Source organism: Arachis ipaensis, chromosome B01 (assembly GCF_000816755.2).
Source record: "Arachis ipaensis cultivar K30076 chromosome B01, Araip1.1, whole genome shotgun sequence".
Classification (NCBI taxonomy): Eukaryota; Viridiplantae; Streptophyta; class Magnoliopsida; order Fabales; family Fabaceae; genus Arachis; species Arachis ipaensis.
The window spans coordinates 20,899,401-20,914,698 of NC_029785.2; the positions used below are offsets into that span (position 1 = coordinate 20,899,401).

The following is a 15,298-nucleotide window of genomic DNA, read 5'->3' on the forward strand; positions in this document are numbered from 1 at the left end:
TCCGGTAAGCCAGAGCTAGGGGCAGCAGCACCATTTTCCTTTGTCGTCGCCTCTTCTTTTCGCCTTTTTTTTCCTATTTTTCTTTTCCTCCTCTATGTGTGTATATTTCTTCGTTCTTCTTTATTCTTTTTTTTTTGTTCTCTTTTATGATTTTTTGTTAATGGATGTTGTGATTTTTCTGTTTTTGTTTTATTTTTCAATTTTTTTAAAGGATCTTGTAATTTTGATGCTGAGATTCTAAACATGATTCAATTTTAATTTGAATTTTATTATTTTGTGTTTGTGTTCATTGATATAATTCTGAAAATTAAAAAATTACTTTGTATTTATGAAAAATTATAATGGACGTTACAGATAGAATGAGAGATACGAAAGAGTACGAAGAAGAAAGAGAAAATTATTGGTAGTGAAAAATAGGAAAGAGTTTGTCATGTTGCCCTTTTTGTTTGCCACCTCATCATTGTTAACGAAAACAAGAGAAATTGACGTATGGTTATTTTTGTCAAATTTTATAATATTTTAAGAGTTATTTTGTCCTTAACATTTTTTAGAGTTATTTTTGTCGGCGCTTGAATCTTTTGGGTATTGATTTGGTAGTTACCTCTAATTTTTATTCTAGTAAATATAAGTATAAACTACGTATTTTTTATGTGCAAATTCTTGTAAATATAGGTACAAATTATTATTGGCCAAATACTAATCTAAAATGCTAAATTTTGCTGATCATGTAGTATTGTTGTATATATATATTATGTACATTAAAAATAAATTACTAAATCAGTCTATATAAATATATACGTTATTTAATTTATTTTTAATATTATTTTATTTTTTGTATTTTAACGTATATTTTATACTGATTGCTAATTTGATAATTAATTTATAAACAAACAGCTCTACAAAAAACCAAACCTCTCTTACAAATATGCTCTTTATTGGTGATCTCTTCCTCTCTCCCGGTATGTGTACGCTGGTTATAAGTTATGGTTGAGCTCAAAATTGTTATTAATTAATAATTAAAGTATGTTTTTTGTTTTTAATATATTTTTTTAAATATCTCAATTAAAAAATATTAAAAATAAAAAATATATTTTATTCTTAATTAATTAATTAATTGTTGCTCAATGTAGCGGTTGTTACGTTGTATTCTCTTTCTTCCTAGTTCCTAGTAGGACTAGGACTCCCTAATGGTGGAGTAACGGGGAATAGCATCTTTTTCACTAGTAGACATGCATGTAGAGTTGTGAGATTCGTGTTAACTCTTTTGGTGTTTGGGAGTGATTGACTTCAAAAATCCTCGAATGATCAAATCCCTGTATCTAATTAATTAATTAATTTAATTACTACTATCGATCTCTTAGGTTGTAGTATCAAAAAGAACTTTGATACTTTATTGTGGATAAATTGAAAACGGTACGACTTTCTAATGGAGTCATCGCTGGCAATTGGCATTTGTTTTTCGATTTTTTGTTTTTGAATTTCGCTAGGAAGTTAATAGAGTATTTGTACAATAATTATTTATTTGGTCCAATATGAGTTAAAAAATAAACATTTAAGATAAAATATTACTAATTTTTTAAACACAATACACCTATATTATTCAAAATAACCATGCAGCTACAAGGGATAATAAACATCTGATATTCTACATCCCTAAACCTCCATTATACGCATTGTACATACTCCCTATACTTCTTCTTTTTTTTTGTGCTTTACTCTTGCTGGACCAAGATTAAGGTTCAGTTTAGATAAACAATTTGATTAAGTTATTTTTTTAAAAAATAACTTAAATAATAAATAACTATATTAAAAATAACTTATAAATAAATTATTTTGTATTTAGATTTTTTATTTTAAAATTAATTATTTTATAAAAATATGATAAAAAATAATAATATTACAAGAGAAGTTATTTTTTTTAATTTCTCTATAAATTCTTAAATAATTTTTTAAAAAATTACAATTTAATTTTAAAAATTGCACCAAACATTAATACTACTACTTTCATAAGTCAAAATCTCAAAAAAATTACTTTTTTTTTGTAATTAAAAAAAAATTACTTTTAAATCTTTTCAAATGGACCTGAGTATAAATGAAAAATCTACCTATAGCTTATAATGTGAGAAATACTTGCGAGACCATAAAATATGAAGGTGATGAATATGCTTTAGTTATTAGTTAAATAATAATGTTTAATTATGAGTCTTTTTATACCAATAATTATTCTAAAATTTGTGTTTTTTGTGAAATATAATATTAAAATCTTAATCATTCATCTTGTATAGATCTCACAGTACAAGAATAATAAAAAAATTTAACATCTATATTTTGACACCAGAAACAAACTTATGCATTATAGTTAATATATCATGCATGAGACTTCATGACCAATAATTTATTTTGTTAAATAACCTTAGTTTGATATTTTTACCTTCGAGATTGGTTCACACACAAGCGGAAGGAAGATCAGCATCACTAGCTACTGTATCTTTTTCTTTCTTAATAAATAAATTTATGAATGGAATTAGCAGAAACATATAGTGTAGTAGACTAGTAGTACCATTATTGAAGAGGGTCCCAAAACACGATGCTATTACCCCGTCACAAGTCACAACGTCATTATTATTTCCGTTTTTTATTAATCAGTAAATATTATATTAGATCATCACNNNAACCCCATTGAATTTCATTACCGCGAGAAAGCACGGTCCCATTGATTAGCAATGCTGACAACACATAATACAAATCAATAATCAATAATGTTAAAAATTATAATGCTATAGCCCTATGCTCACTAATCAGCGTGACATACAGTTTTGTTTTTCCTTAATTATCCATGAAATTATAGTCCGTAACAGTGATGAGGATTTGCCCAAAATAATTATTTTGTACAACGATTCTGTGCAAAGATTTGTCCTTTTTGTTTTTTGACGGAGGACAAAAACCAAACGAATCACCACCTATCTGTTCACATAATTTAGTGTTAGTTTATGAAACATAGACATATGCTATAGATTTGCCTAAGATTAGTAGTAACGTGGCACCAATACAAATTCTGGGAAACAGTTTTGATCTTGCAGTATATCTGTTTCACACTTGAGGAATTATAGGTAGGGCATTCAGATTTTTCAGACCACACATGGGATTGCATTATAACAACATTGTCATCATATTCTTTATTAGCTTCCCTGTTTTGCGTTTTTTTTTAAATATTTGGTGGCAGCTTTATTGACCTAATATTTAAATAAAGAATTATGATAAAGAAAGTGTTTTTGCAGGATACCATTCACTGTGTTTTTTTATGTCCGAATTATTTTTATTTAAAAAAAAGCATATTATAACAATATAAGAGATAAGTTATACCTCAAAAGTTCATCTGCACAAAAACAAAAAGTATAGGAAACTACCACTTTCAAAATATAACTGAATATTTTTTAATGTAATTAAATCTGGAATTCAATTTATTGAATATATTTGTTAAAATTATCTTGAATTCGATTTTTGCTAAATATACTTGTTAAAATGGATAAAAAAAATTGGTTGTAAATATTATGTGAACTAAATAAGTTCATCTTTAACATTAAGATTTGAATTTTAATAGAATAAATAAATTACCCCCTTTAAAATTTGATTAAATCCAAGATCCAAAAGGTCAACACCTGCTTTATTATTTTAATATGGAGGGAATGAAACTTAATTTGCCAACATGATTTAGACTAAAGTTTATTCATCTTTTACTTTAAGCTCCCTAATAGTAAAAGCTGCTTTAATTATTTTTTATTTAGATCGCATCCATTTTTTCCCTAAAAGGTTAAAAAGGCTCGCAAAGTATATACATTGTGCTTTTCTTTAATTCACATATACATATTCTCTTCCCAATTCCCACATATAAAAAGATGCTAATTAAGAGCTACTAGAAAGGAGAATTGGTTGGTGGCCATGGCTGTTCAAGGAGGATGACCAAAAAAGGTAGCTTCAAGAAATAGATTAGATTATGGAGATGATCTAAGATGCACCAAACCAATGAACGGTTAAGATTTTTGACTCCAGTGTAACTAAAATTAGCTCCCATAGTACTGCTCTGAATTATGCAAGGAACATATATTAGGCAAATCAAAATGCCAACTAACCCGCATCCAAGTCAGGCAATTTAAAACAAAAAGACAAGTAAACATTAATACCAACCCCATGTCAGCAATTAATTTTGAATCTTAAATATTATGCATTAAATTCTAAATTTTAATGGTATAAAAATAAAGTGTTAATTCAAAATATCTATCTATTCTGTTATATAAAAATCGAATTTCTGTACTTAATAATAGAACTGATGTGGGATGTTCTGAAGAGTTTCTCGATTTAATTATTTTAACTCATTCAATACAATTTATTGCACTGACTTAATTATATCAACTAATTGATTTGATTAGATATTTAAATATTAATATAAATACTTGATATCAAAGAGATTATTCCAACAGTTTCTAGTAGATGCCTACACAATGGTGAAATCAGAGAGATTAAAATTCTTTAGGTATAAACAACCACAGTTGAGGATTGATAAATACAAATATCTGCATGAAAGTCTTATAAACGGGAATGTAGATGCTGCAAAGTTTGGCAGAAGAATCGTTCTTCTCAATACTTTTACCGGTGGACCTAGGTACATGATGAATAATTGTAAAGATGCATTTGCAATTTGCAGATATGCAGGATATCCTAGCTATTTTATCACTATGACCTGTAATCCTGAATAAGATGAGATAAAAAGAGAAGTGACTCCCATTGGATTGAAGGTAGAAAACCGCCCTGTTATATTGTGTCGAGTTTTCAAGATAAAACTTGATGGTTTGATTGATGACCTAAAAGAGGGAAAAATCTTTGGCAAAATTTTGGGATGTAAGTCTGTGTTTATACAACACCTTATTAAAATCTTATGTTGTAATATTTTGCTCATTTGTCTTTTTCAATTTTCAGATGTTTGCACTATAGAGTTTCAAAAGAGAGGGCTTCCGCATGCACATATCCTTTTATTCATGAGTATCGAGTTCAAGCCACAAACACCAGATGATATAAACAAACATATAACAGTTAAGATTTCTGATGAAAACGAAAGGCCAAATCTACATGGAGCTGTTCAAAATTACATGGTACATGGTCCATGTGGTCCGTACAACAAGAATTCACCTTGCATGAAGAATGGACCCTGTTCAAAGTTTTATCCCAAAGAGTTTAGACAACGAACACTCATTAATGAAGTCGAATTTTTCAAATATAGGCATACTGATAACAGTCGAACAGTGAATAAAAGGGAATGCGTACTATACAATAAGTTTATTGTTGCTTATAATCCAGAATTGTTGCTCAAGTTTGGGTGTCACATAAATCTGGAATACATATGCCAAACAAGTTCTATTAAGTATCTATTTAAGTATGTACATAAGGGCAATGACCGCATAACAACTACTCTATACAACACTGGTGATCCGTCAGAAGCCACACAAGTTGTTGACAAAATTAGAAATTACTACGATTGTAGGTACATTTAGGCATGTGAGGCAGTCTGGTTTATTTGGATACAAAATCCAAGAGAAAGAACCATTTGTGATTAGACTTCCATTTTATTTGGAGGATGAGCAACCTGTGATTTATAGTGAAACTTCTAATGTGAATGATATCATCGAAAAAGTAATATCTCAAGTCCATGTTTTTGGGATGGATGGCGGCGAACATGTCATATCCCTATACTCGAAGTCTGACTTATGCTGAGTTTCCAACTAAGTTTGTTTGGAAGGACGATGCTTTAAAGTGGTTTCCTCAAAAGCAAGGCTTCGCAATTGGAAGGTTGACTCATGTACTTGCATGTAATGACGAGTTTATATTCAATTTTGATCTTATTTATTTGATGATTTAAATTTAAAATCTTAACAGCATGTACCCCACGTCCATTTTATTCGATTTATCTACACTAGAAAACAAATGTTCAAATAACTTTCAGTAGTTATAATCTGTAGATTACACAATTTTAGAATTATTCTATATTTTTTAGAAAAATTAATCTTATGCGGATGTATAGCTACATAATAATTGAAATCGCATAGCCTAATCCATTTAGCAATTTAAAAGTGGGATTCTAACCAAGTTTTTTGCAGCAAATACCGAAGAATATTACCAACGACTTCTCTTGAATACTCAAAGAGGATGTATGAATTTTTGAAATATAAGAATAGTAGGAGAAACAATTTATGCTACGTATAGAGATGCATGCTTCATCTTTGGACTTTTGCAAGATGACAGAGAATTCATGGATGCAATTAAGGAAGCAAGCTTGTGGGCCTCAGGATCATATGTTAGAAGGTTATTTGTCATTCTATTAACATCCAACAATATTTCAAGACCAGAACATGTCTGGGATAGATGTTGGCATAAACTCTCAGATGATATTTTGCATCGACAAAGAACCGTGATGAACATGAGGGGTGAGTTTTTATAATTGCAATTATAAAAGTTCTTTATTATTGATCATTTTTAGTTTGATTGAATTTTTACAATATTGTATAATATGCAGAGTTAACCATGTCAGATGATGAGATTAATCAGTTGTGCTTAATGGATATAGACAAGATCTTACATTCTTATGGTAAAACCTTGAAAGACTATCCTCCTATGCCTTTAACATTTGAAGTTGATAGTTCTTTGTTAACCGAAAAGGTTATCAGGGAAGAGCTAAACTTTAACAGGGATGATTTATAGAAAAATGCCTCAAACATGTTAGCCATCGCAACACCTGAGCAGAAATATGCATTCGATAAAATTGTTACAGCTGTGTATTGTGATGAAGGGATTTTTCTTTGTGTATGGTTATGGAGGTACTGAAAAAATATTTCTCTGGAACCTTATATCTGCTGAGATTCACTTAAGGGGTGATATTGTGTTAAACATTGCTTCAAGTAGTATTGCATCTTTACTTCTTCCCAATGGAAGAACGGTACACTCAAGGTTCAAAATACCGCTGAATATAACTCAGGATTCTGTATGTAACATCAAACATGGTTCTCCCTCAAGCAATGCTGCTGTTGAAAGCCAAAATTATAATTTGGGATGAGGCTCCAATGGTTAGTAGGTACTGCTATGAAGTGCTTGATAAATGTTTAGGTGATATCATGAGGTTTTCTCCAACATATAACAAAGATTTGTCCTTTGGAGAAAAAGTAGTTGTACTAGGTGGAGACTTTAGACAAATTCTTCCTGTCATTTTACGAGGATCGAGATAAGATATCGTTCATTCAACCGTGAATTCTTCTTACCTTTGGAAGTTTTGTCAGGTACTCAAACTAACAAAAAACATGAGACTCTCTATATGGACGACTGCTTCAGATCAAGATGAGACAGAGCAATTTGGTGAGTGGTTATTGAAAGTTTGTGATGGTATAATATGTGACAATATGGATGGTGAATCTGAGATATGTCTTCCAGGAGATATTGTTATTCCTTCTTCGGACCAAGCATTTGATGAGTTAGTTCATTTTTCTTATCCAAATATTTTGGATAACATGTCCTCAAAGGATTTTTTCAAAGCAAGAACTATACTGGCTCCCACGCTGGACATCGTTGAAGAGGTCAACAACCATCTGATGGCTATCATTCCTGGAGGAAAAAAAGTATATCTTAGTTCGGATTCGATTTGTATGGATGAAGGAAATATGAAGAGTCAACTAGATCTCTATGGTCCTGAATTACTGAATAGCATAAATTGCTCTGGTTTGCCTCCACATAAATTAATACTCAAGGTTGGTGATCTGGTGATGTTACTGAGGAATATTGACCAATCTAGTGGTCTTTGTAATGATACAAGGCTACAAGTTAGGAAGCTTGGAAATCATGTCATAGAATGTGAAGTCTTAACAGATAACAATGTTGGTCATATTGCTTTGACTCCAAGAATGAATATGGTACCAACAAATGAAACCATCTCAATTAGATTCCAACGAAGACAGTTTTCCATAATAGTATCGTTTGCCATGACAATTAATAAGTCTCAAGAACAAACTTTATCTCATGTTAGATTGTACTTGTCCAAACTAGTTTTAACACATGGCCAACTAAATGTGGCACTTTCAAGAGTTAAGAGTAAGAAATGTTTAAAAGTTTTACTTATGAATCACGTAGGAATGTCTGTAAATTCAACCTCAATGTTGTTTATAGAGAAGTCTTTGAAAAAATAGGATTCTAATATAAATATTTTAATTTTATTTTAAATTCTGTATCAATGTATAATTATTTTACTTAAAAAAAGTGTAAAATGATTATTACTCACTATTTTTAAGTTAAACTTTGATTTTGATAATAATTTTATAAATTTCTTAACATAATAATTATTTTGTGTTTTTTTTTAAATATCCAAACATATAATTTTTTTTACTTTTATAAATTTTTCTTAATTTTCATTAATTTTTAAATGAGATTGAAGCTGGTGTAAGCACAGTTCGAAAAATCAAACCGATTATTCAATCGCTCTAACTATTGGTTTAGTGATTTAATTGGAATAATCACAGTTTAACCAAAATAGTCGAATTATAATAAATATTATATAAAAAAAGTATAGATAATCAACTACTCATCCTGCCAACTACATAAAAAACCAGCCAATTTTTCTCAAAATCATGTTTCTAAATTAATTAACGCTGGTTATAAAAAAAAACACCACTCCCAATCTACCTCACCTTCCTCTCCTAATTGTAAAAATCGCAGTGCTGTGTGGCGTGTGCCTCCTCTTGCCACACATTTTGTGTGCCTCCTACCAACGTTCTTACTGTTCATCATTACGTTTTTTTTTTTTTTTGCGTTAATTATGCAGTATTATTAACGCTATTGATCGTCTAATCTTCTTCTACCCCACCTCATCTATTGATCGCCAAAATTTATAGCCGTGCTCTTTTTCCTACCATCATTTTGTGCAGTCCCCCTACCACAATTCATTCTTCTCATTGTAGTGTTTTTCGCAGTGACAATTGTACGTTATGATCCTCATTAACTGTCCATTGTGAATGGCTTTCTCAATTAATGAAGGGGTCAAATTTCAGTGTTTTAGACACTGTGACCGTGAATTATCCTTGTCCTAAAGAGAATTTTGAGTATATTAATATTCTTTCTCTTCAACAAGTTCACGAAGTATTTTACAATTATTTTACAATTTGATATTTTTTTAGTGATGTTTTCTTTGTTAGGATTTGTATGTTCCTTTTCCAATAATTTTAGATTTGTTTTTGTTAAGTTAGGGATGTTTTCAAAATAATTTTGGATTTTTTTTATTTGTTAGATTTTTTATGTTTCTTTTTAGCAGTTTTCTAATGTTCTTTTCATTACGTTTTCGATATTTTTTTTTATGATTATGGATGTTTCTTTTATATTGTTTCAAAATTTTTTTGGTAAGATTTTAGATGTTTTCGAAATAGGTTTCGGTTATTTCTTGTTTGTTAGATTTCAGATTTTTTTGGGTAGGTTTTGGATGTTCTTTTTGTTACTTTTTGGATGTGTTTTTTTATATCTTTGGATGCTTCTTTTATTAGGTATTTTATTATTCTTTCGGTTATGTTTTTTTGTGATATTTTGGATATTTCTTTTATTAAGTTTTTCGACTTTCTTTGTTAGGTTTTTTGATGTTCTTTTTTGAATAATTTTTCTTGGTGAGGGATGGAAACTATAAGAACTGCGAATAATTAGCTGCTTAATTAATTAAATTAAATTGCTCAAAATAGGATTAAAAATTTTAGAATGTTAATTAGAAAATTTAAATATGATTTTTGGACTCAGTAGATTTTTCTGAGTTGGAAAATGTAATTTTTTGCGAAAAATCGCGTAAAAATACGAACCGATAAATTGACCGGTAGTACTGGCTTAAATATGTCCTATACTATGCGAAAATGATAAAAATAGTAGAAAAACTTAGAAAATTAATTGAAGTTGAAAACTGGGCACTAATTTTAATGGTTTGTCCCCAAGTTGGGACAAATGGGCCAAAAATACTAATGGATTGGATCGGGCCTAAGTTGAGCCCAAGCCCAACATATATAATTTTATTAATGAACTCATTTTAGCCTCATTCATCATTAAACACAACACACGCCAACTACATGAGAAGAGAGAAAGAAGAGAGAAAAATACTATTCACCACCAACTTCCGGTGGCCATAACTCAAGCTACAGTGCTCCAATTCGCGTGCCGTCAATGGCTACGCGAAGCTCTCGCTGAGCCCGTTAGTTCTATCTAAATTGTATAGGTAAGATCTCGAAATTTTCTCTCCTTTTCTCTTTCCTAAGAAATTCGAAATTTAAGGCTTGAGTTTTGAGTGGATTTTTGTGTTTTGGGTGTTTATGTACACTCTAGCACTTGGTTGCTTTCGGGTTTTGCTCCCAAAACTGTTGGGTAAGGTAAGCTTGCTCTTATCCTTTGTGAATTTGTGAATTTAGGAACCCTAGGTATTGATTTGTGGTAATTAATGTGTATAGCTTGGAGTTGGTTGTTGATGCTTGTTGGAATTGGTTGGTGAATTGTTGGTGACTTGATTTTGGTTGGAAGCTTGGTTTGGACTCAATTTGGTGTATAGCATATATTGAAAATTGGACAAGGTATGGTTTTGGTATCTTCTATATAATATATAATATTTCTGGACACTTAGACTAGTGGACCATAGGATAGGATTGAAATTGATTGTTGGAAATTGTAATGTATGATGATTTTGATGATTGAGATGATATTGGTGAATAATGATGTTGAATTATGATGTTGGATTGTATAATGATGATTGTATAGAATGATAATGAATTATGATGTTTGTAATGTTGAGGATGGTGGAGTGATTATTAAGTTGTTAATTCTTGAGGAATAGAGGTGCATGAGTAGAAATTTTGGAGAAAAAAAATGATGAAATATGTATTTCGTAGGTTGTGGAATGTGTTGGATGATATTTGAAAATAAACTAGGTGCATTGGAACTGTTTTGGTTGTAGGATAATTGGTTTTGATTGAGAATTTTGGAAGTTAGGAACCTAGTGAATTTTTGGTAAAAAAACTAGTTTTTGATGAATTTTGATGGATCATATCTTGAGCTACAATTTTTGAAATTGAATTAAATTTTTATCAAACTAAAGAGAATTCAAAGAGCTTTAAAACAGTATAGATTTTGTAGAAATCTAAATTTCGTAGAGAAAGATATGATCATTAGAAGTTGGTGTCAAAAATCTGATTTCTGTGATGTTACAGAAATTATGAGTTCTGGTATGTGTGCACATTGCAGAAATTGAAATTGCACATTGCTGTGCGCGTACTCTAAATAGTGGCTACGTTTTGACTTGTGGGTATGCATAGCCTTGTGCGCACGCACACCCTATAAAATTTTGAAAATGTGCGTACGCACACCCTTGAGTGCACGCACACACAGGGATATGCCTACTGTTGGGAGCGCTAGCACACTCTAGTGCACACACACACTTTGTGAATTTTGCAAGTTTTGTGTACGCACAACATCGTGTGCAAGCACAAGCTGGGAAGTGCCTTCTATTGGGAGCGCTCGCACGTTTCAGTGCATGCACTCAAAAAGAAAAATTTTACCTTCTGTGCATCGCACACCTCTATGCGTACGCACACTTTGAGAAACTCTTCTGGGGGTGCGTATGCACAACCCTATGCGTACGCACACTGCCCTATTTTCTTAAGAAAACCTTGTTTCTAACTGTCTTACCTTCCCGCCAAGCTTGTGAACTTCCGTAAAGCTTATCTAGGGTGTCCTAACTTGTTTTTAGGCTTTGAAACATAGAGAATACCCTAAGTAAGTTAACTAAACAATTTCAGGTAAAAAGTTTAAAAGATGGAGCCTTAGAATTCTGGAGTACTGAGATGGATTATTAGAGTGAGATGGTGGAATCCTGTAATGACGACTGAAATGATGAATTGTGAATTTCCCGGTTGATGATGTTGAGACGAGTCTAGGACTCAGAGTGGACTGAGTACTGAAAATAATTTCTAAAAACCACTGAGATATTGTTTTATACTGAGATTGTTGAGACGCTATGCGCCTGGCAAGGACGGTGGTTAATCTCGCTTATCGAGGTCGCGGCGGCGGCATAAGGACAGTGGTTAATCCCGCTTACGTTGAGGTGTGAGGTATGTGGCAGAGTATCCCGCTTGCATCCTTTCGGTTCACAAGAAGTGTGCAGGCACTGTATCTTGGACCGTGTGCCGGGCACGATATCTCAGGGGGTTCCCATTTATTCATGACCAAAAAGTGACATCTCCATGGAGATGTGACGGATTGGCAGTTGAACCGACAATGTGATATCACAGCCAAATAGGACAGGCATTTATCATGTGCATCTTCTATCTGTTTGCTTACTTTGCCGACTTGAATTGCTTGCCTAATTGAATAACATGATTAATTGGTTATTGAATTTCTTGATATACATGCTATACTTGTGCTTTACTTGCATTTTTATAACTTGTGTTTTCTATTGGGATTGAGGAGGTTCGGAAGGCGATGGCGATGGAATCGCATGGCGGTTAGGCTGGCGAAGGCTGTGGGACAGCAGAGAGTTGCTAGATTAGAAATCCACTAAGTTAGATTCCCTTATTATCATTATGATTTTAAAGTTATGGTTTTAATTTTAGTATGCTTTAAGTTGAATCTCATGCTTGATATAAAGCTCTAGGATCGCCTCTAGCGTCCCGGGGTCTTATATCTTACATTACTAGGCACTGTTACCATACTGAGAACCTCCGGTTCTCATTCTATACTTTTTTGTTATTTTTGAGATGCAGGTCGTAACCCACCTCGTGAGTTACATGATGATGACAGAGCGGAGGATTCCTATCATCTCTTGGAGTCTTTTGATTTTCTTTTGTTTAGTACTCTCACTTTTGTATTTATAATTTGCCTTAGAGGCTTACTTTGAGAGAGATATTGTATAACTTGTTTTAACTATCAAAACTTTGTATGATCGTATATAACTAGTCGGCCTAAGCTCCATGGGCTGTAGTTAGTATCTTATGATTATTATACTCTTATATTTTGTTATTTGGTATCTATATCTTGTGCCTTATGTTTGTAGCTTCGTGTGAACGCTTTGCTCTTTTGAAACTCAGTTTTTGAGCTTATTTCTTCATCGGACTTCTAGAATTACTATTCCTTTTCATATAGATTTTTGTGTAAGTCTTAGAACTGTCTTGACCTTTAATTAACCTTTGCTTTACGGCATGAGGTAAGGCTTAGGGTAATTAGGGTGTTACAGAAACAAACGATGGCGAGGCTCGACATGGGACAGAGACCTTTAGAGATCACACCGGTAATGAAGCTACAACGTCATTTCCATCATGATGTGGTGGAGGGAGAAGGCATGAGTGTGAGTGTGAAGGTTCTGTGTAGTGGGAGAAGGCGTGAAGATGAATTTTTTTTTAGTATTGAGTGTGAAGGATCAGTTCTATTTTTACTGTGATTGTAGAAGTTTTTTTTTTAGTTTATTTGTAGTCTAACTAATAATTAGTTGTAGTTTACTGGTATACTAATTGATTACCTAGCATGATTATAAAATTATAAATAAACATATAAAAATACACAAATTAAAAATATAACATCCAAATTAAAATTTTATAATATCATTTAAATACAACACAAAAGTCAAATATCAAAATAATATATTCACATTTCAAATATAAAACGAACAACATTAAGGTTTGTCATTAATATTCAAATCAATTAGTGATAAAAAATACAATAATAATAATTCAGCTTTAACTGATAATAAATGGGTCTTCATAGGACAGGTACCACCCCTCGTCCTCATTCCATTTTTGTTACGGATTCTCATTTATTTTTTTTCTGCAGAGGAGGCGGATACTCGTGAATATCCATGAATATTAAGCTTTAAAATTTTTTATAAAAAAATTAACACAACTATAATAAAATTCAATACAATTCAACTAAATATTATATAAAAGAAAAAGTATAGATAACCAACAACTCATCCTGCCAACTAGGCAAGAAACCAGCCAACTTTTCTCAAAATCATATTTCTAAATTAATTAACGCTGGTTTTAAAAAGAGCACCACTCCCACTCTACCTCACCTTCCTCTCCTAATTGTATAAGTCATAGCGCTGTGAATGTCTTCTTGACGCACATTTTGTGTGCCCCTTGCAACACCCTACCACACAGAGTCTTATGCTTAAGTCATAAAGTTGAGGTGGCCAAGTATTACGACCTCTAAAGTAAAATTATATATATATATATATATATATATATATATATATAGTTGAAAGGAAGTTTTGTCTAGGAGCCTTTGAAGGAAAGTTTAAAACAAAAGTCGTAACGCTCACGTAAACGGAAAACTTGCGTACGAAGAAACGTAAGATATATATATATATATATATACAAGGAAGTGTCAAAAGATACAAAATATTCAAGCTCCAAGCTCAACCTGCGAAGCCAAGATTGGCCGGAGAATATTTACATAAGTATATACAAGTCCTAAGATCTAAATTACTCAAAACAACCTTAGTTCTCCATCAAGCCTCTATGAGGCACAAGAGTGAAGCATATAAAAGGAGAGATCTAAGCATATATATACATATACATAACAAAGCACAAAAACCCAAAGTCCCATCTTCGCTGCAGAGTAAGTCCAGATGCTTAGCGAGGTGCCTTTTGACCTGCATCTGAAAAACAACAATATCGTATGGGATGAGAACCAGGGGTTCTCAGTATGGTTATGGTGCCCACATATATAATAAATAAGGTCCCGGGAAAGCCAGAGGCAATCCTAGTACTCCGACGCTCTTGATTATAAAACTTAAAGATTTAAATACGAAAGCCATAATCAGGGTGTTCCGCTAAGGTTCTTAAACTTAACCGAACTCTAACCAAACCCCTCCAAAATTCATCTCCTTCCTCTAAAATCCTCCAGAACACCAATAGAGTCATACAGACAAGCAAGATAGACAAAGGCAAACACAAGTAAAAAATAATTACAGTAGGTAGCAAGTTTAGCAAGTAAGCATAATACTCACATAGGCAAGCTCAATTAAAGCACAAGCAAGCAATTCAAACAAATACATATGATGTATGTCTATCCTACTGGCCGTGAGCTCACGTGTCAGTTACTTTGCCAGAACCTGACACATCTAGTAGCCAATTCGGATATCGTCCTCTTGAAAATCGGTGGGCGGTACACCACCACGAACCCTACTTGGCGGGCGGTACACCACCACGAACCTCGCAAGATCTTCAATTGGAAACAACACACACTTGGGCGG

The 15,298-nt window shown here is 32.2% G+C and overlaps 1 protein-coding gene across 1 annotated transcript; it reads left to right on the forward strand.

The window, feature by feature from the left end:
* LOC107648031 lies at positions 5,717-8,222 on the forward strand. The gene is made up of 5 exons (XM_016352061.1): positions 5,717-5,841; positions 6,394-6,476; positions 6,566-6,708; positions 6,839-6,985; positions 7,323-8,222. The coding sequence occupies exons 1-5, from the start codon at positions 5,717-5,719 to the stop codon at positions 8,220-8,222; spliced, it is 1,398 nt and encodes a 465-aa protein (XP_016207547.1).

What these genes read in the sequence shown, in the direction of transcription:
- LOC107648031 (XM_016352061.1), top strand. Translation starts at nt 5,717, where the DNA reads ATGGCGGCGAACATGTCATATCCCTATACTCGAAGTCTGACTTATGCT. An exon ending in GTTCTTTGTTAACCGAAAAG is followed by an intron (nt 6,709 to 6,838) that starts GTTATCAGGGAA and finishes ATTGTGATGAAG; the next exon opens with GGATTTTTCTTTGTGTATGG. An exon ending in TTCTTCCCAATGGAAGAACG is followed by an intron (nt 6,986 to 7,322) that starts GTACACTCAAGG and finishes AAGTTTTGTCAG; the next exon opens with GTACTCAAACTAACAAAAAA.